At 38.9% G+C, this 21,562-nt stretch overlaps 2 protein-coding genes across 6 annotated transcripts in view; one reads left to right on the top strand and one right to left on the bottom strand.

Moving 5' to 3' along the window:
• LOC139810695 (uncharacterized) overlaps positions 1–21,562 on the bottom strand; it is a 163,103-nt gene that overhangs the window by 125,823 nt on the left and 15,718 nt on the right. The window lies entirely within an intron of this gene.
• Scalloped (TEA domain transcription factor 1 homolog scalloped) overlaps positions 1–21,562 on the top strand; it is a 166,016-nt gene that overhangs the window by 132,407 nt on the left and 12,047 nt on the right. For all 5 annotated transcript variants that reach the window (XM_071774455.1, XM_071774456.1, XM_071774457.1 and 2 more), the window contains one exon: positions 16,196–16,326. In XM_071774455.1, coding sequence (XP_071630556.1) covers positions 16,196–16,326 — 131 coding nt within the window. The remainder of the gene's footprint in view (positions 1–16,195; positions 16,327–21,562) is intronic.

Genomic DNA, 21,562 nt, shown 5'->3' with positions numbered 1-21,562 from the left:
GCCCCTTTTTTTCCCTCTTTGCCTCTTTGAGATTATTGCTCGTCTCTTCTTCCGCCTTTTCGCCCCTTAATAATTCAGATTGCACGGGCTGGTTTGCCACTGCTGCATGGTTCTCGCCCCGCGCCGCCGGTCTTTTTACCTAAAAGACAATGTAAAAATGGACAACCGTGTCCCGACGGACGCACGGCTGACATAGTAATCGGCTTAATAGTCAAGGGGAAAAAATGCTCTAATGTGTATAATGTAATAATAATAATACCAACACGAGAAATTTATAAATATGATTAACTCGTAAGAAATATAAAATGTAAGAAAAACTCGACTGTTCATATGAGGGTGGGTTAAACAAAATATATTAAGGAAGAAGAATCGTCCAACACGGATCAAGGTACGGAGACTCAAAGGAAAGATGTGCGACAAGATTGCGTACGTATATTTATAGATATTACAATAACACGATAATAAAGTGGTCAGTGTAAGAAAAGCGCGGGACGAGGCGCGATCGGGAAAAGCGGCCAAGTTAATAAAACACGGAAGGCATGGTGGAAAATAAAAGTCACGGTTGGCAATAAAATTACACAATTTTGCAACGTCTCAGCGCGACGCGGCATAAAGATGAGACAAGACGGTAGAATAGGAGGAAACGCGAGAATATTTGAAAGCATGTAGATTGAGGATAACGGCGGGAGTGAGAAAATAAAAATACAACGTAGCAGTATAATAAAGTCGCGACAATTTTATAATATTAGCGCAACGTAGTAACGGAGAAACGGAACGAGAGAAACAACGCGGAAACAAGGGGAAAAAAGAGACGGGAGAAACAGGAAAGATAAAACGGTCCACGAGACAGTGTAAAAATTGCTAAACGTGTCCGACGAGCGAGTAACGTAGTAATTAGCTTAAAATTCGGAGAACAAAGGTAGTTTCCGTTAAAACACATACACACGTAGCACGTTGTGATATAACGTAATTGTAAAATATCGGGAGAGAGTCAACTACAGGAAGGCAGAAACGATGTATAATAGAATATGAGTTTGTTCATTGAATAAAAGTGCCGAAAGGAAGCAGCAATGTGATAATTTAACAACTTTAGCCGATACAACAGAAACGTGCGAAAAGTTGGAAATTTTAAAAACGAGAAAAGGATATTAATAAGACAAAAAAGGTCGTGCAACTAGCGTGACTAGCTTTCCGTGGAAACCCGCGGTGTTCCACGAACATTTTTTAGGTGCTCCGCAAAATTTTCCGCTGATAATTACATTTTTCCATAATTTTAAACGTCTCAACTTTAACTTGAACTATGATTTTGCATTTTTTGCGTTAATATATTATAATAAAAAATAAAAATAAAACGAGTAGTCGTTTGTGTGTGCGTGTGCGTCTGCGTGTGTGTAATTTTTTATTTAAAAAAATGTACTCGTATTAGTTAATTTATTAGTTAAACGTTCTTATTTAACGCTTCTGATTAAAAGAATATTTGTTTATTGATTAATATATCATATGTTTTTTCTTTGATATTAATACTTCGGTCGTTACTGTGACGCTTTTACTTGTGACAATTTTATATGTAGTAAAAGTTTGGAGCGTTCTTGTAGTAAAAATTGAAAATTTTTCCTAATTAAAAAGAAATATATTTATAAATAAAACGGATATAGGTACTTTTGAAAATCACCCACGTTCTATTTATGTGTTGTTGGGTGAAAATGTAAATAGTAAACAACTTGAAAATGAACATCTTTAAATGGATTTTTACTAATGAGAAAGATGAAAGCATTATAGCGTTCGAATAAAGTCATATATAGTGATTGAATATTTTCTTGTGATTTTTTGACATATTTACATAGCTAAACGTATATAGACTTGCAAATAAAAATTAGGTATTACGTACTGATATTACAAAATGTTTTTATTATATTTCTCTTTATAATGACAAACGGATCTTAGAGATTGTCCTCGCAATTGTACATTTTGGCACAAAACACAGTTTTGTCACAGTTGAATCACATTTTCGTGAGAATTTTATTCTGCGACCTTATTTATCTTTTGTTAATTGTTTATTAATTTTAAATTGGTTTTTTGTTATACATAATTATATTGTTTTATTTATAAATATATTTTTTATAATTCTTTTTAATTAGAGTAAATTTTTAATTTTTGCTCCAAGAACACTCCAAACTACATCAATTTTATTCATTTTTTTTTGTCAAAATGTGTGTGTTTTTTTTTTAAGTAGCTGTAGTTTCTAGTTGAACAAAAACTACGAAAATAGAACACACGGCCATAAAGTTGCGAGGATTCTGCGGCATCGCCGCAACATCGTAATGGAGCGACAACGGGCGCGGTAATGGTAAAGGAGAAAAACGGGCGCGAAGTGAACGAAACAGATAGAGAGTATGAGCGGACAATCGCGAGTGAGAAAGAGGGGTACAGTCGCGAAGAACGGTCTAAGGGAGTTACGGCGCGGACGGAGGGAAACATCGCCCTTACGCAAACTATGCGCTCACTCGAAAGATCGTTTCAAGGTTTACGGAAGGCGTATAATTCCGTTTATCGTCCTCGTAAATCCGAGGATATATACTCCTCGGCGTTCGTCGCCCATCCCTTCCTCCCTCACGTGCGCACCGCCACCCACCTTTCGTGTGTAGGGAAACCTGGGTGGTGCTTTAATCCCTTTCCATTTTACGAGCGCCTTTTACGAGCCCGCCTTGCAGGACCGTTTGCGCCGATATGCAGGTTTTGGAAACAAGCGAGTTGCCTTCCGGCGACCTTACGCACCGGGCGTCTCAGAAATGAAACACAGAAGCACTCGGCTGTGATTGCTTGATATATTTGAGCGCGATTTTCCTTCAAGTTTTTAAAGTTGTTCACATTGAAATCGGACGCTGTCAAAGCTTCTATCGCATTATCGCATATATCAATCTAAAATGAATTTTGTCTTTGTAGACATTTGATTATTGCGTACCAAAGCATTTGAAACTAAAATATTAAAAGCTACGGCATAAATAACTCGGAAAGTGGAGGATTTAAATTTTTACTTGATTACGCGTTGAATAAGCGTGACATTTCCAATCTTTTTTCGGGGACACCCGATACGTACAAGCTGGGGCGTATTCTGCAACGTATCCGCAGAAGTACCGCGGTGGGATAAAATCGTCCGCCTGTATATCACGAAAATTGTGCACGAAAACAACAACGGTGCGATGTCATGGTGACATCGTAAAGGGAAAGGAACGGTGCGCGGTGGCGCGATTCGATTCTTCGTTTTCATTGCGTATACGAGCGGCAAATGGGATTTAGCGAATGCGATTCCGTCGTGTTGCGCTGTTCTTCAAGATGTATTTATGCGGTAACTTACTGCAACGTGTAACCCTCGCGTAAAATAGTATACGATTTGATGATAAGAGCTCAGAGCTTGAACGTTTCTACATATATCTTATGCCGAATAGATTTCTCCTGTTCTTTCTTACAATCGTAATCAAGTTTTGGCAGTATAGCTTGCAAAGAACAATTTGTTCGAAAATTTTCGTTTATTGAAGTCTTTAGTTGCATTATGGTGAGTTGTGTTGTGATCAGTTACGTTAGTGTAGTGTCACACGAACAGTTCAAACTGGTGTGTGTTTTAGATACGCCTAACAGACAAGGACGGTGATTGAATTGTTTACCATGGAAGAAGTGAGTTTTATTGAAATCCATTCGCATTTCAGAAATGGTGCTATCATAAACATTTCTGAGACGCGAACGAATTTTAATGGCTGTGTTGAGCAGAAAAGGCAACTCAACGAGTGATCAGTAATTTTTTTAAATGATTGGACCTTGCCTTTAGTTCTTCCCTGGATCCAAGTGTAGAAACCAATCGTAATAAAGAATCATTGAGCGCTCATTGAGCTGCGCTTTCTCCGCTGAACGCAGCCATTGGAACTCACTTTTTTCACGGTAAGAAATTCAACCGCCCTTGTCTGTTCACCGCACATCTGAAACACACACCAGTTCGAACTGCTCGTGTGACACACACGTAAACGATCACAATACCACTCTCAATATAACGCAACTAGACACATCAACTCAACAACTAGACACTTCAATCAACAACTCATTGAAACGCAAAAATTTCTATGGCGCCAGATTCGAAAAGAAAATGTTAGGAGGCGCATTACTTTCGTAATCGATCCTCGTAATTTATTTTAAACTAAATGAACAGAAGCTGATTTCAATCATTATTTTACTAATTATAGCAATTATTTTTATATTGTAATTCTTTCTTTATAAACATTATACGGCTATTGCCAAGTGTAGAGTTGAAATAAAAAAAAAAATAAAAAAAAAAAACCAGCTATATCAAAAGTTGTTTTGATATTCTGTGATTATTTTAAAGTTGAAAGATTAATGATCGGGTGCGAGTATTATAAATGTATATAATTCATCGTTTCTAATATTTTATTTAAATAAGAAGAGAAAGAGATTATGAATTGTAAACATCTATTGCTTACTTTTTAAATTAGAGAATTATTTGATTTAATTTATTCCCGAAATATGAAATTAGGAAATCAGAAGCATTAAATGAGACATTGTGATTTTTATTCAACGTTGCAAGGAATTATCTTATCCTTATCTTTCTTTTTTTCTTCCGAGTAGCAAAGAAATAATGCGACTGTTCTCGCACCTCTCCCGTTAAAGTGCGGAAGCTGAGTACGAGCTTGCTATTCTTCGAACGATCAGAAATTGAATAGAGCAGGATCGTGGAGAGGCAAGGGCGGATAACTTGAGGGGCGGTGAGCGGGAAATTTATTTTCCGCCAAAGTCCGCCGACGTGGAGACTAACATTTTCGCAAGTCGTGTGTACATTTTTACACCTGCTGTTAAACTTCTCGACTGTTGAGCTTTGTAAAGTTTCAAGCAAAAGATGAAAAGAAGATCCGCGTACAATAAATCGTCCTTCGTTTTCAATATTGTGATACGAGAATGGATTTATGTCAATTAAAATGTGACGATAGATTCGTATTTGATACGTAGATTTCAATGAATAATCTGATAAATATTGAGATAAGGTTCCGGTATTTACAAAAAGAAAAGCAAGATGTATGAGCAATTTTATGTTAGGATTAAATTTTAATATATACCGCAGAATCTTATGACGATACTGTATTCCATGGAAAAGAAACAATATACTTTTTATGAGATATAATTTATAAGATAATAATTGAACCAAATATCTATCTTAATTTTGTAGTTTCCTGTACATGTATTTTCCAGAGAATCAATAAAAATTGAAATTTAGTTAGACCGAAGAAAATACAAAATTAGAAATAGCTAAAAAGTAGTCAATACTTTTGTCAGTAGCCAATACATAATTTTTGACATGCTTGAGATACATTTCCGACTTCTTTGTTTTCTCGCAAGTAAAAGTTCACCCAACAAGTATAATAGGACTTGTATCTCGCACGATTTTTAAGCGAAACATTTTAAAGCACAAACGGTGCATTTAATATATATGTTGCGTATCTGTGTCACTTAATACTAATGTAAGACGCACGAAGCTCACAACCGGCTGCGGAGCTTCCACCGGAGCGTTGTAAAATCCGACCTCGCGACCCCTGAAGAAAATCACGCCTACTTGCACGTATCTATTCGTGAGCACGCACACAAACATGCGCGAGAGAGAGAGAGAGAGAGAGAGAGAGAGAGAGGTGAGGAGGGGGGAGAAGCAAGAGAGAAAAGATCCCCCGAGTTGGCGCAACACGAAGGCAGAAAGAGAGACGCTCGTGCAAAGGGTAGGATGCAGCAGCGTGCGAGGGGCGTGCAAGGTGAAACCGCTCGACAAGGACGTGCGCTGGGGCATGTAGTACAAGGTACATGTGAGTTGACAAAGAGGGAAGAAGACGGAAGGTCATGAAAGGAAGAGAAGAGGGCAGGGACGAGAGAGAGAGAGAGAGAGAGAGAGAGGCAGTAGTTGTATGTCGAGGGGTTGCTATACCCTCCTTTCGACCCCTCCTCCCTCGAGGAAGGGATCGGCGAGAGGACGGGGGTGGCGAAACTATGCGAAGAATGTGCAATTAGTGAACAGAGCATGAGGTGGAGTTGGGGGTGAGGATCGGTCCGGGGAGCTGGGGATGGTACGGGTCCCGGAAAGGGAGCGAGTATACGGGTCGCGGGGGGGAAGTGGAGGGTTGCCGACGGATCCTGGTATGGTGCCATGCCAGCGAATGGTATCTCTCTCTCCCTCTGTCTTGCTCCCTTGGTGTGTGTTGGTGGCGATGTTGAGGATGGTAGTGGTGACTGTATGTAGCGCCGAAGAAAATGGAAAGAAAGGAAGATGGATGGAACGGCGCCTAGGGATGATAAGAAGAAGAACGGACTGGGTTGCGGGGTTTGCTCAGTAGTAGTAGTAGTAGTAGTAGAGGGGTTTGTCGAGGTCGTCAGGGTGGGGGTCACCGTGTCAAGATGCGAGAGAATCCTCCTTCTGGCGCAAGGACACTTATCGACTTCCTAGCCCCTCCGACTTCTCCCCGCGCCTTTGCTTTCGAAAGTATACACGCCCATATAGCTTTTTGGGGTCCCTTTTGAGGCCATGCGGGAGTATCTCGACTTTCTCGTTCCTCGCGCGATCAGATACTTGATGACTTTCTTTACTGCTTTTACGAATGTTACGAGGAACTTTAACAGATCGTTTCTTTTTTTTTTCGAAAGAAAAACAATCTTAAAATTTTTGCGATTTATTCATTGTTCAATTTTCAAACGCGTTTTCCTCGAAACCATGTTAAAAATCGGTGACCAAAATATCTCGGCAACCACTGAACCGATCAATTTGAAATTTATAGAGGTTATTCTATACATAATTATGTCTTTGTCGTAGGATTTTTTTTTAAGTGACTTAGTTTTTTTTATCGGCAAAATAAACCCGAATTTTTCCCTAAAAATCGAACCCTTAAATTCAAACGCCCGCTATTTTGTCAAAAATCGATATTTTCAAAAACCCCTACGACAAAGACTAAATTATAGTGTCAATTTTAATAATCTTTTTGGTTTTTTTTATTCTGATGATTACAAATGAAATGGGAGTGGTCACCGCGGACCTTTTTTTTGCGGCAGTCGACAGAACCCATAAATACTCCACCAATATTGAATATTTTCTAATAAAAAAAATTTAACATATTCTTAAAAGTGTGTACTTTCATGTAGAAAAATATCAATACCATAATTCATATAGGTTTCCTTAAAAAAATTCACAAAAATTGCCTTTTTTTCGCGCTTCTAATTGGGTATTCCCCCTTAAACCGAGTTCTGGGATTTGTAATAGTTTAATTAAGGTATTGAGCAGAATAAGCCAGGTATAATAAATCATCAAATGTCAGGTGTTCAGTTATTATCTAGGCATCTATATTATTATTTAACTTTTGTTCTCCGGAGAAATTCAACTTGATGCAATTTTTCTCTTTGTGATTGCAAGAGATTATACCTCTTTTTAGAACTGTAATAGAGTGTACCTGGATTTTTTTCATTGGGTACAATATTTTTACTTGTATCATTGTTTTGCTTGACAGCTCATATTTCTTCGAGACTTGATCACGCAATACTTGCAAACTGTTTCTTCCCGAGTTAAAGATTTTTTTTTTTAATTGTGGCACGTTAAACATCTGATATTGATAGTTGTTGTTTTTGAAAGAATTTGAGAGAATTTAATCAACAGAATTATTTGGATCAGAAATATTTATAAATGTCGGACCGGCGTGAACGGAGCTTAAGGAGTCCTTTTCGTGTGCTTACCCCTGAAGATCAGCCGCGGTGTGTTCAGTAATCGCTAATTGACCAAACGAGCTTAAACGCACTTCGTCGGCTGAAGGGCCAGCACGAGGCGTACTGTTTGTGAACCATCGATTAGCGACGGTGCTTCGTGGTAAAGTCCAGGATACCCCGAGGACCACTGGTGAGCCTCTCGGGCCCTCGACATGTCAAAAGCGATCCCTCTCGACGACGTCAACCGAGCACCAAGGTCGTTCGAGCGAGTACCCTCCGCGTTATTGCAGCTCGTAGCTGCACAATTTGCGGCTCTACTCCATAACATAGAGATCATTGAAATAGACTGTTGAGACGGTGGGGCGATAGTGGTAGTTTTACAAAAACGCTCGAAGAAACATGCTAATCTTCTTCATCAAATTAATCAGCTAGTACGTATGCTAATAGAAAAACTTGTTTGAGATAACAGCCTGGTGATAAAAAAAAAAGATAGATTGATAAAAAGTGCTGGTAAAGAATCATCTTGATTGAATTATATCTACTTATATATAGGCCACGTAACATAAACGATTAATTATTAATTATTAATTATATTACTTAAGACCTAACGGTATTTAATTAGAAGCTTATCCGATCAGAAGATGTAATTATACATGATGGTGGAAAATTTACATAAATCCCGGGAGGTGTAATTTTTATTAATCGATTTGTATTTCAAATTTTATAGTACGTTAACGATTTATGCACGTGTAGGCCATGCTTTCTTCCGCCTTTATATATACGCTTCTTATACATACATAATTTCACAAAGGGATCCGGCACGTGACTGCGCGTTTCTTCGTTACGTAATAACTCTGCAGATACGAATCGGCTGAAGATTCATATCGGGCTCGAGACGTTTAACGATGATCACTAAATCTAATATAGTGAGCGTTGGATGTATGTACAACCATCACGTTATTTTCGGAACGATATATTTACGATGCTGTTAGTTACGATATCGATTCGAGATTCGATTTGTTCAGTTTACTCAGAAAATGCTATAATTTATTCAGTGTAGCAATAAATACAAATTAATATATAATTAATCTGCGACTTGAGGGGGTATCCCGGTTTGAAAGGTGAAGAAGGTATTTTTCAGGAATTTTTTTTAGGGAAACGAAAAAAACGATCAACGTTAAACTTTACATCTTTTTTCAGCCTTATTTTTTTCCAAATAACAAAAACAGACTTTTTTTTATGTTGATATCCTGATTGCTAGAAGCTCGCAAAAAATGCATAAATTTTCTTATTTAGAAAAAGTGTGACTATCGTTTGAACTGGAACTAAATCAATATTTCCATTTTGGAAATGGCGACTTTTTTATTAAAAAATATTATAGTTTTCTCTCAAAATTTTGTTGGTATTTTATTAAAAGAAAAAACTAATAAATGTATAACAAAAAAATTTAGTTTCGAGAAAAACAGAAAGTTTTAAATACGGTTTTTACTTTGCGACAACATCGGGTTTCGACAAACGACTTTAGAGACATCTTTTCAAGACTTTTTTAAAGTATATTTTATAAGAAAAACAATTTCTTTACTTGTTATACCAGAATATCCTCTTAAACTGATGAATCAAGTACATAATTAATTATTGATCTTTCAAGCACTGTTTACATACACTGGTAATTTGGGAATAAAGAAAGAATAATTGTGTGTATGTATATATATATATAATTAATTTTGTATAATCGCTACATCACACACAAAGAGCTCGAAACTCATAGCGTAACTATTCGCGAGCTACTCGCTACGATTGATAGAATATCGTCTGAAAACTATGTATGGTGTAAACTGCAGATATTTTATTGAGCGCAACACTTCTGTCGCTGAATTTTCCTTTTGACGCGCGTTTCTTTTTGCTAACGAGCCTGTAATGGGACATATTTCTTCCGTGTAAGCTTTCTCGCTGTCATTTCCAATCAGCCGCTAATAACGCCTGGGGGGGGGGGGCCTCTTAAAATAGCGTTACGCGTGTGCAACAAACTGTGTTTTCTTACTCGGGATCGTAGGTAGTTCACACACTTTGCTATAAATAAACGAGCGAGAGAGAAAGATCTCTCCTCGTGCTCGTTACTTCGAGTTCGCGATCATAATGGCCCTTCTTGTTAAATTGAGCATCAGCCAAGTGATTTACGTTGATTGCTCGTCGCGTCGCGCATCCAGCGGTCTCTTTCCCTCTCTTTATTCCTTTGTTCTTCCCTCTTTTTCCCTCTCCTCCTTTTGCCTTCTCTTTCTTTCTCCTTTGGCTGCTCTTATCTTACTCACCTTGTACGCATCCGATGTCGATCGCTGATCTCGATCTCATCTACATGCTCGGGCTATGATCGATCTTCGCTTCGGCTTGAAGCTTGGAGAAGTGCCTGGGGCATAGCTCTTACATGTTCCCCTTTTCTACCCTCGTCATCTGACGCTCTTTGTGAAAAAGGGCCTTACCTCCTTCGATATAATAAATTGCTTCTAAGCTCGTACAGGTATACATGCCGAAAAAAAATCACAGCCGCTAACAGCAAACAATCGAGAATGGAAACATTTAATTGTCTAATATTAGGCTGCACGCACTGTTGTGTGTGAAGGGCAACTTTTTTTAGATTAAGAAAAAAAAATTTTGTTATTGATTAGTACCTATTTTATTTTTAATTTATTAACCTCCCCAAATCTCCACAAATAAAAAATTTCCAATTTGTTAAAGAATATATTTCTGAATATCTTGCAACGCAATATATGCTGAATATTAAATGTCATTAAATGACCACATATCGCAGTAGCTTAGTATAAAGTGTTCTATTTATATGTTGCCGGGAAGATGGGAAGATTAACTAGATTGGAATAAAATATACTTAAAAGCATCGGGCAAGAGGTCGAGAGGGCAAAGTGTAACTGGCCGACGTTGACACAATGATTCGTAGGAATCGTCGACTGACTTGGCACGAGGTAGGAAAAGTCAAATAAACCGAGTCTCTTCTTTGTAGTCGGTGGCGTTCTATGGAGATGCCTATAAGCCGGCATAATCGACCCCCTACGAAGAATGTTCGGCCTTCAAAAACAGAGAAGGAACGCGGCCGGCGGTGGCGCATGGTTCATAGCGGGCCATTTAACGGTCTTTGCGAAATTGAGTCATCACGCGGTTCCCCTGGAATCTCGAATATTTTCCTCCCGATGCTTCAGCTTCTCCACCCTCCCCCCCCCTCTCTCTCTCTCTCTCGTCTCGTTGTACCCCCTACCGCCGACTCTTGTGCACATCTCTTCTCCTTCTTCCCTCTTACGTTACCATCCGACCAAGACAACACACCCTCATAGATGCTCGTCGTCACGATCCTCCGCCGGGATATCTCGCAACTTTTTGCGGAAGATTCGCAACGGATGCGAGCGGATTTCCGAATTTCCGTGGCCGAGAAAGCATAAATGGACGCGCGCACGAGACGCTGCCCGATATCTTTCGCCCAGGTGCCATATATTCCTCACATAACTTGTTAAAGCGAACGCGAGAAAAATGATGGCACGATGAGGTACCTATTGTAGGTGTTTTCGACTCGTAAAATTATGTAAAGTCTATTTAATTAAAACTTTGTGTATGTACCTACGTGGATCGTCGTTTATGGATCTAAAGGGAGACTTTTGCTTTTCTTTTTCGACTTTGAATTTTTTTGTAAAATTTCAATTCACGACGTAGTACGTCGAGCGATAATTTCCAGTACGATTCCTATGCAGCAAAAAAAGTTGAAACAATGTTGCCAAGACGTTGCAATATGTTGAATGTTGAATATTCAAGTATAAATATATTTCTAACGTTGAATCTATGTTAATCCCATTGATTCTTTTTGTTGATACGTGACAACATGGAACAAATTATTAAATCTTTTCCGCAGTGATTTGCAACGATGCCGCTAAACGGCGCATGACGACAAGACCAACTTGTAAATAAATTTCAGTTGGGGGCGAATACAAGCAGGCCCTCGGCAAAGTAAAATCGCGATCTTCCGCGGGTCTTCGGACCCGGCGCTTCTTTTAGATCTAAACGAATAATCCAATCTGAGCTCAGAAAACTTCCAACAGTTGTGAAAAAAACACATTTTTCTATAAGCGCGGCCAATGTTGTTCAATGTTTAACAATTGTTATTGCATTGTTTGCAAATAAAGTGATAGATAATATTGAGCTGCCCAAGATGTAAGCTTAGACCGAAAACGGCTTGTATCTTGATCGAAAGTAATACAGAATTGGAGAGTAGGTATTATAGAATAGAATACAGACCGCGGTCTGTGTGTGTGTGTGTGTGTGTGTATTTTTTAGCGTTGCAGGAATCATTACAGTCACGATTCACTGTCGTCAGCGACAGAAGTAAGAGGGCATTTGATTGCACATATATTACAAACAACGTCTGCATCCTCGAACGACGTTCTACGGAAACAATATTCGTCGCAATTTGTAGAGAGCCCAGGACGAAGACGAATGCCTGTAATTTACGAGTTGCGATTTGCAATGCAAAAAAGAGTGGCGGATAGAGATTCGGCGTTGTCGTTTCATTTCGTCTCCTCGACATTCGTGTTTGTCCTCGACATATTGCGCCGCTCCCTCGCTCGAGTAACGATGAATCATTTAGCGAGCCGTGTTCGCCACCACCGACTCTTAATCAAGTCTTTCCGTAGGAAGCAAGACGGTAATCTCTCTCCGAAACTTTCCGCGAAACTTCCGAGATTTATCGGGGAAATAATTTATTTACCCCGGTAAGAGCGGCGGCGCGGCGCGACGGGCGGTTGTGTCGCGTCGCGTCGTGCCAGGACGTCGCGATTTTCATCCCACCCTCCTCCCTCGCACCAAAGTGCTTTGATAGTCAATATGAATCTGCACGTAATCCCGTGATGTCAGCGGCGTGCGCGCTTAAAAGAGAAATATTTGAATCAACATTCCTGTAATCCCTGAAATGATGCAAATATTCCCTCTCCTAATATCTGCGTAATTAATATGCGATTTCCAACTTTTACGACTCGACGTTTAAAATGGACGACATACACGACACGGCGTGATTGTTAATCCAACACGTATCTTTTTAGGAAAACCGAACTTGTAATCGTTTCCGATGCAATATCAAAGTTACACAACTTTTCCCACGCTGTCGTTGGAATTCTAGACGTTCAGCGTTCAGCAAACGCGCCCGTCGCGCGTTTATCCATCTGGATAAAAAGTACCCGGCCGCGCGCGGCGTGATTCTGCTTACCGTACAGTTAAACGTTATTTCAATTACGACACGTTTGATGTCGTCTGGCGCCAGTTTTACGGTCACCGGCGATCGTAAAACCTTAACGGCTGTGAAATCTAAGCGGCGATAAGGTGGCGCGTAGAAACGCCGTTTACACGGTCCAATCGGCCGGAAATCAATTCATCGATTCATCGAAGAACTCTCCCGCGCACTACCACAACGACACAACTCCTTTGTTTCGTCCAACGGTTACGTTGCATTTGTCATCGCATATTGACCATTCACTATTCAGTGCGGTACGGTTAACATAATGGCACGTCTCCGTGGCGTCGCGCGGCGCGACGCGCGACTGAACTCTGGTCAGGGAGGAAGATGTTCCGGTTTTTGTTTGTTTGAAAGAATTCTGCTTAAACCCCTTGGCTGCTGCTAGGCGAAAAAATTGCTTTTGACAAAAGAGTTTGAATTATATCATTAAAAAGATGCTTTCTAGGGGTTTTTTCAGTCGCTGAATCTAAATCTGAGGTCAAAATTTCAAAATATAAAGTGGCGGAAAAATTTATCGAAATTCTTATAAATCAATTTTTATGTAAACCGAGCGATATTATCAATTTTGCCGTCATATCAAATCTGTCATTTTAAATTAACAAATTTCAATTTTTTAAACGGATTAGCGGCTTTGAAAACTCTGAAATTTTTTATGCCAATTGAACCATATTTAAAATTTTTTCTCATCATATTGACGTTGCCATTTTGATTTTTTGATTTTTTGATTTTACATAAATTTGCAAACAGCGCCTTCGAGAGAAACCTTCAATACAACGTTTTATGCAAATCGAACAATTTTTTACATTTTTGGCCATATTGGATCCATTATTTTGAATTTCGCAATTTTGATTTCAGATTTGAATTCAATGACACCAAAAACATTTATAATCTCCTTGTAATTGCTGCGATGTAATATACATCTTTTCTGTATCTGATGCGGATATTTCCGTCATTAACACACAGTCAAGAGGTTAAAATATATCTACATTTTATGAAAGAGCTAGAAGATTAAATAATTTTAAGAAATAATTTCAAAGACAATCAACATTGTAAATTTAGAAAGTAATAATTGACTGCGCGTGAAAGATCTTTTAATGTCGCTTGCTGTGAAGAGTAGGTACAAATAGGAATCTGAAATTAATGCAACTACAATACGTTCGTCGAAATTTAATACGTGCACGATTAAATTCTATTGAAGAATCTAAATCCGGGATATTTTTCTTTTTTCTCATATTTTTACATCGTGCTCTAGGCGCAACGAGAGTCGCGCATTTGAAAATTATTTTCTCTGCGTTCAGTTTTTGATCGCCGCAGTTTGATGCTATATTTTTTATTGCTCCCGATGCGTGATCCGCAGAAAAACAAAACATTCCACTCCCGACCATCTATCTCCCTCTCTTTTTCTCTGATTTTACCTTACGCATGGTGTGTGCACGCGGTACATTGTTGTATTAAAAAAAAAAAAAAAATGGAATGGAGCGCGCAAATGGAATATTCGTGTTGTTAAATCCGGAGGCCGTTGGATTTTCATCGTACGCGATGAAACCTGAATACGTCCCCGCGTATTCGAATCGATTCTCGGGTCTTTTCACCGTTTCGAAATCGGTCGTCGTCTCGTTATCGGCAGTTTCGAGCGGTTTATATTCGCATGTAACTACGCGAATCGAGTGCGAAAGCATTCGGCTCTCTTTCTCGTTTCGTCGTTTCATCGACTCGTCTCCACACGGGAGGTTTCTCCCGCCTTTTTCCCGTTTCGCTTCCCGCCCGCTTCGGTTCATTACGATTTATTATACTCGTTATCGTCCCGGGTCGCGAGTTACGCGTCCGCGTAATTTCGCGCGGATATCCGCTGGATTGAGTCGCCAAACGACGCTTCAGAACGCCATGTCCCGTACTCTCTTCCACGTGCGCTCCCGCGCTAATTAGAATTTATGACGAGCGCACTTTATCACCCGCTAAATTTAGCCACGAGTTTTGCGCGAAAATCGTTTTCGCCGCGCGCGCTACCCTGAAACTGCGCTTTTTCGCGCGATTACAGTAAATCGCTCGCTGTTTAGCGAGTCATCCGCACGATATCGAGATAATATGCGTTATCGGCCACGATGGCGTAAAATATTTATTCCGTACAACTGCACATAATTGTTCATAACGATTTAAAAAGTGGTACGTGACATTTATATATAAATGTTTACGCTTTATTCTATTTTAAGATCTTTAATCTTAAATTATCAGTTTTTTTTTATATAATATACAATATAAATATTCCGCGTCAAGTTAAAGAAACATTGTATATGTAAATGTGAATAAAACTCAAACAAGGTATTAGTATACATAAATTACTCTGACCGCAGAGTGATAATTTTACACTATTTGTTCTGACGGACAGATCATTGACTCGATGTAATTTATGTAAAGATACCCTTAAATATCGATATTATATTTTTAAATATGATAAAAAAATCGGAGAAAAACTCGTGGATAAGGCTTAATAAGATTTATCGTGTCCCTAATTAAAAATGCAATCGCTTGAATTAAATACGCTGACGCTTGGCTCGTATAAAAGCGCATTTTATCTGGCGCTTCTGCGAGGCAGCTCTTAAAGCCTATTTCGAGCAATTTGCTCGAGGGTTTGTTTGAATCCGTCTCGTCTGGTTTTCGTCAATTCTAGAGGGAATTCTCGTATTCGAGGCTCGCGAGAATGCAATCTTCGTCACGGAACTTGCATTTCCCAGGATCGATCTCGATGCTTCTGCGGATATCGCGATTGTTTGTTTCCGTTCCCGACAAGGAAATTTAAATTTATGTAAAGTGTCCAGATTTTTCGTACAACTATTTGGAAAGATGAGAAGCATATACCGAGATAGCGCGTTCTGCGAAGGCTCACTCAACTCTATACACGTCCTTAATTACCGTTAATTATAAAAGGATTGATTTTATGAAATTTTTCGAGTCGTTTGTCACAACCTTTAAGGAAATATTTGAGATATATATAAATCATGTTTACCTTTAATTAATATTTGGCGAATCATGATTAGATTATTAATAGGATGATCATCATCTGATTTAAATGTCTCTGATTATACGCGTCTGGTTACATGCGTTGTTTTACTAACGACATTTATTACGGTCTATTGAGATTAAGAATACTGATCTTTATACGCATAATTTGTCGTGTTGCAGGTCGCAACGAGTTGATCGCTCGTTATATTAAATTGAGGACCGGTAAAACGAGAACGCGAAAGCAAGTATCTTCGCATATACAGGTTCTCGCGAGAAGAAAACTCCGGGAAATACAGGCAAAACTCAAAGTGGTGAGTATATCCGGTTTATATAGTATGTCTCCCAATCGCACGTTCTACAGTTTTTTTTTTTTACGTTTATTGTCGGTTTTTTTCCCTTTTTTTTTTCTTTTTTTTCAAATGTTTTTCAACGCCACATTGAGCCCCACCTATATAGCAATGTAGTGCATCTCGATTGCGTTTTTTGCCTCTTTCGTGGTGGGATCGTTAAATTTATTCAAACCGATATAAATTTTGTTTATTTGTCTAAATGCGATGTGCTGCGACTACCAAAATTAACTGTACGACAATAGCGGCTTAACATGACACATTATTGTAATAATGAAATGCGAAATAAACGCTATTGTACAATTATTCGTTTAACAATACTGCAATACTCGATGACACGTCGTGTCATTTGATAATATATTAAATAAAATATTGCACGTGTCGTATATATAAACGCGATACTTGGCACGTGGAATTGATATTTGAATCTCACATGCGGTGGATTTTTCGTTCTCTCTGAACTGGTGCAGCTAATATACCGAAAATTCGATCAACCGAATTTATTAGAGGAATGATGGTCGTACATATAATCGAACAATTATACGTTTCTTTAATATTATTTTTATATTATTTGTTAAATACTGATGAATATAATTTTTTTATGTTTGTTTTTATACTGTCATTTATCAAGTAATATTCCATTAATGAAATGAAACAAAGACGTTCACTGAAGGAAGACGCACGATTAGATTGTTGTTTGTATTCTTTTGCAAGTCTTGGAAATAATAGAGAATAAAATATATCATTAGAAGAACGATGTGTGCATATATATTGTATGGAAGGAATCTAATTTGATTATATATTATGTATATTACATATACATATATGTGTAATGATTTTTCATCGTTTAATGTCAAAATATTCTTTCCTCTACATGTTGATTTCTTTTGTCTCACGACATTTTATTTTCAATAAAATACACATTTGGCATCTGAGAATTCTGATGCATATAAAAAACTTGCGCGCGTTTCTTCACCAAACAATATGTATCTTTTACAAATAGGTAAATTGAATACTAAAACGAAATGTTTAGCATTGGGATAATCAGAATTCTGCTGTATTTCGCGTTTCGCACAATGTTGCCTCGGAGAGCATAGAGTAGCGATGATATTAACGCGCGATCGGCCATGTGCGAGCATTAGCGGGCGATGGCCGTTGCGGAATCATTTTCAATGAGAGGGCGAAACACATATATCGAGGGACACACATATCGAGAGGAGCATTGCCGCGGGATAAATCACGCGTAAAAATGAACCCAGCCCGTTTAATCAACAGCTGAATTATTAAAGCGATTCGCGAACAATTGCGCGCTGGTTAATAAATCAAAGCATGGCGGTGCAGCACGCGGTGGTACCACTGGTACCTCTATTTCGCCCCGATGGGCGGTGAAATAACGGGAGACAGAAGACACGAAAGAGAGCGAGAGGTTGGGGAGTGAGGGGAGAGATAGAGAGAAATAGAGTATTGTTTATACAGGATCGGTCAATATTCGGAATAGAAAAGAGAGGAAAAACAAAAGCGGAGCGTGTAAATTAACCGTGCGCGATTGCATGCAGCGCTCCGGCAAAAACTCTCGTTCGAAGAAAAAAAACTGCCATTTAATCGACAACGATAAATGGAAAATTTTTTCGGATATTCCGCGCAATCTAGGTTGTTATTACCAAATATATAGTCGGATCGTTAAATATAATTTACCAATAGCGTTTATACCCATCTTCTTCCACTATCCCCAAGGGGTTACGTGATAGACGTAATTAATTAATTATCGCGTAAATGTATTACTCGTTTTTTCGATATTGATATAATTCAATGAAGCAAACGTCAATGAAGGATCCTGCGACTCGAAGCTGTCGTAACATGTTCAAAACCTTTTCGGAGATAGCGCAGTCCTTTTTCATGACAAATGAAAGAATATCAAAGCACTATAATTGTTTTTTAAGTATAGGTAACCGATTAGAAATGAAACGTTTCATCAATTATATATGTTTCAAGGATAGACAAAAGAAGCTAACAAAACTTGAACTTTTTATTAAGAACTTTGAGTTTTATGTCGAGCTTTAGAGGCACGTGATTGCAATAAATGATGTTATGCTTATCAGCATTCTTTCATAATTGTATCTTTTATTAAAATCTGCCTAAAACATTCCATATCCATGATACTGTCTTGCACGAGTACGTTAGCGTATAATGTATTTATAATGTTTTTATTTTTCCGCGTTGTGTCATTTTTATATTCTACTATTGCGCCTCGGCTCTTGGAGGTCCCAAAGAGTGCGGAAAAAACACCGGCGTTCCTCGAGCAATTTTAATTACGCTCGCGCGCGCGCGCACGACTTTCGCGTAATAAGATGTCGTCTGTTTCCGCGCGCGCGGTTCCGTACCACGATGCCATTTATGAAATACTTGCGCGGGTTTCCGTTTTTAAGCACGGTCAGCCGCAGCTGCAGCGACTGCAACTGCAGTGGCTGCATACCGTGAACATTATTCAGGAAAGTAGCAGCCGTGGGAGGGTGGTGTACGGTCCACCGTGACGTAATTTTCTGGTTTTCGTATTTCAGGTAGGGTAAATGCCGCGCCGCGCCGCGACTATTGCTTGTTGCTTGTTGCTCAGAAAGAAGGGGTTGCTAGTGTTGCTACCCCGCCTGCGGCCACGAACCGCGCGATTTATTCGACCAGGAAGGAAAAGAATTTCGCGAACGGCGTTCGTATTTCACACGCACCAGTATCGTCTTACACAAATCATGTGCTCCTTGCTTTCATATATTTTAAACAAGGTAGTATTAATTTAGAAGAACGTGTTTATCTCGTTGGAACATACGTGATCTGAAATTAATTAAAATCCGGTAAGCCGTGGAAAATCCTATTAGAAAAAATTTTACTGGCTTTTTTTGAATTATATAGGATATTTGATTTTAACAATAGATTTGTTATATGAAGGTAAAAATAGAACAGCATTTTCTTTTTTAATTTTTGGACATGATTACACTTGTTGCGAATTTTAAAACGATTCACCTGATGATACGTATCCATGCATTCCCCCAAATGGTAGAACAAATAAGAAACAGAATTTAAGAGAGTACCTTAAAACTTTTATTTTACCGTCGATCTTATGCTGAAAATATTAAATTTTCCGATTGCGATTTTTTCCGATACGTCTATAATTTTAATTTGTCTTTTTTTTCCCGCGGCACATTTTATTATTTTTTTTCATATTAATATTAAGACGCGTATTACATTTCGCGTGGACTCGATTTAGCTTTTGTGTTACACATTTTACATACTGTCAAACGATATTACATCACCAACTATCACCGTCTATCGAGATTGTTCGCCGTTTTATCTATTTTGGAAATAATTGCACCAGGCATTACGGCGTAATTAATTGTTGCGGTGTAAACGTACTTCCGATAACGGGGCGGGGGTGTAGCGGTAGAAGGGAGTTGTGGGAGAAGGGAGGGTGCCCAAAAACGGGCGAGCGTTTCAGAATGTCGATAAACATGTCCAACCCCGTTACCCGCCCAATCCTCTGCATTCCTGGCGTGTATTCGAGAGATGAAGGGCGAGAGAGAGATGGACACAGAGAGTGAGTGAGTGAGTGAGTGAGTGAGTGAGTGAGAGAGAGAGAGAGAGAGAGAGAGAGAGAGAGGGAAAGAGAGCAAGGGAGGGAGAAAATGGAAAAGGGAGAGAGAGGCAGGGGGCGACGTATGGGACGAAGGGTGAAAATTAAAAAAAACGACACGGACTGCACCCTCTCAATTAACCGAATTGATTTTCCGCTGCAAATTCAGCGCGCGCCTCGCACAAACGTGAACAACGGCCCGCGCAGTGAAATGGACTTTTTCTCGGGTAATCGATGTCATCCAACATTCATAAAAAATTACATTCTACCCGGCGAACGTCGTGCACGGCCGTAATTGTAAATCGACTTTACGCGCCGATTAATCTACCGATTCGCTCTGATGTCGCGTCGATTACGTTGCAAGGATACAAGTATTCACTATTCCGAATAGAAGCTACGTAATCTTTTATTGGAAGAACATGCGATGGTTTTGAAACGCACACTTTGCGATGCCATGTCATTTTTGTGAAAAGGCGAATCAAATATCGTATCCGGGATTGCTGTGATGGAAATAAAAAAAAAGAGATACATATCATGCGGAAATTATCTGGTACGGATTCCGAAACGTGCGTAATGAATATGCATTATAGCTTGTGGCCACCGTCCCCAAATCTCTTGTAAACCTCGCGCCTCACGAAAATTAAGAATCGTTTCATTTTAATAAGCGACGTATCGGTGAAAGTACAGGGAAATTTAAATGACACATACCGCATATTTCTATTTACATTACAGCTGTCCAATAATCCGATAATTACAAAGAATTTTGTAAACAAACGTTAGAAGAGATTTGTCCATTAATCACGTGCTTTATATGCGTCAAGTTTTGTTAATCAGTATGTTAAAAAATAATCAGTTGCAGCAAAAGAGTTGCTCGTGTATCAAAATTGTACAACGTGATTATACAGCGATTATATTACCTTTTTTGCTTTAATAATTTTTCTATTTCATACTTGACCTACAATCTATTTGTTGAGCCATTACGTGCCGGCAAGTATCGTGCAGTAAAAAAAATTCAATCTAAAATTAAATCTATTTTAGTTTATTGAAACGTTGGACGTATCCTTTTACTGGGACTTTCTTGTGGACTTGTTGTAATTTATTGCTTGTTTATTTACTTTTGTCATACTATAATAGTTGATGTTTTACAAGTTAAAGATACAATGCTTTCCTTCAAGTATAACAACAATTTTTAAATGTCACAGTTTTGAATTAAAATTTTATCGAAGCAAAGTTTATATGTAACTAAGGATCAACATTTTTATCATCTACTTGTAGCTACTAGGCGCAATCCAAGGGCGAGTTTTCCCTTTTCCACTATTTTCAAGTTGGGAATACACTATCGATATATACACATCGACACGTTCATTAAACAAAATTCGCCTACAAATTGATTGAAAAATCCGTAGGTAATAGGAACGGTGCGCGGTGGCGCGCGGCGGCGCGGCGGTGGCGGCTCATTGGGAAACTCACCCCCGTGTATTTCGAAGCGAACACGCGAGGGGCGTAAACAACGTGGAGAGCAAAATGTAACCCGTGATTTTCGGTCGCACCGTCGGCTAAATTCTTTATTGCTCGCATCGT

Source organism: Temnothorax longispinosus, chromosome 3 (assembly GCF_030848805.1).
Source record: "Temnothorax longispinosus isolate EJ_2023e chromosome 3, Tlon_JGU_v1, whole genome shotgun sequence".
NCBI classification, from domain to species: domain Eukaryota; kingdom Metazoa; phylum Arthropoda; class Insecta; order Hymenoptera; family Formicidae; genus Temnothorax; species Temnothorax longispinosus.
This window is presented reverse-complemented; position numbering and strand designations above follow the sequence as displayed.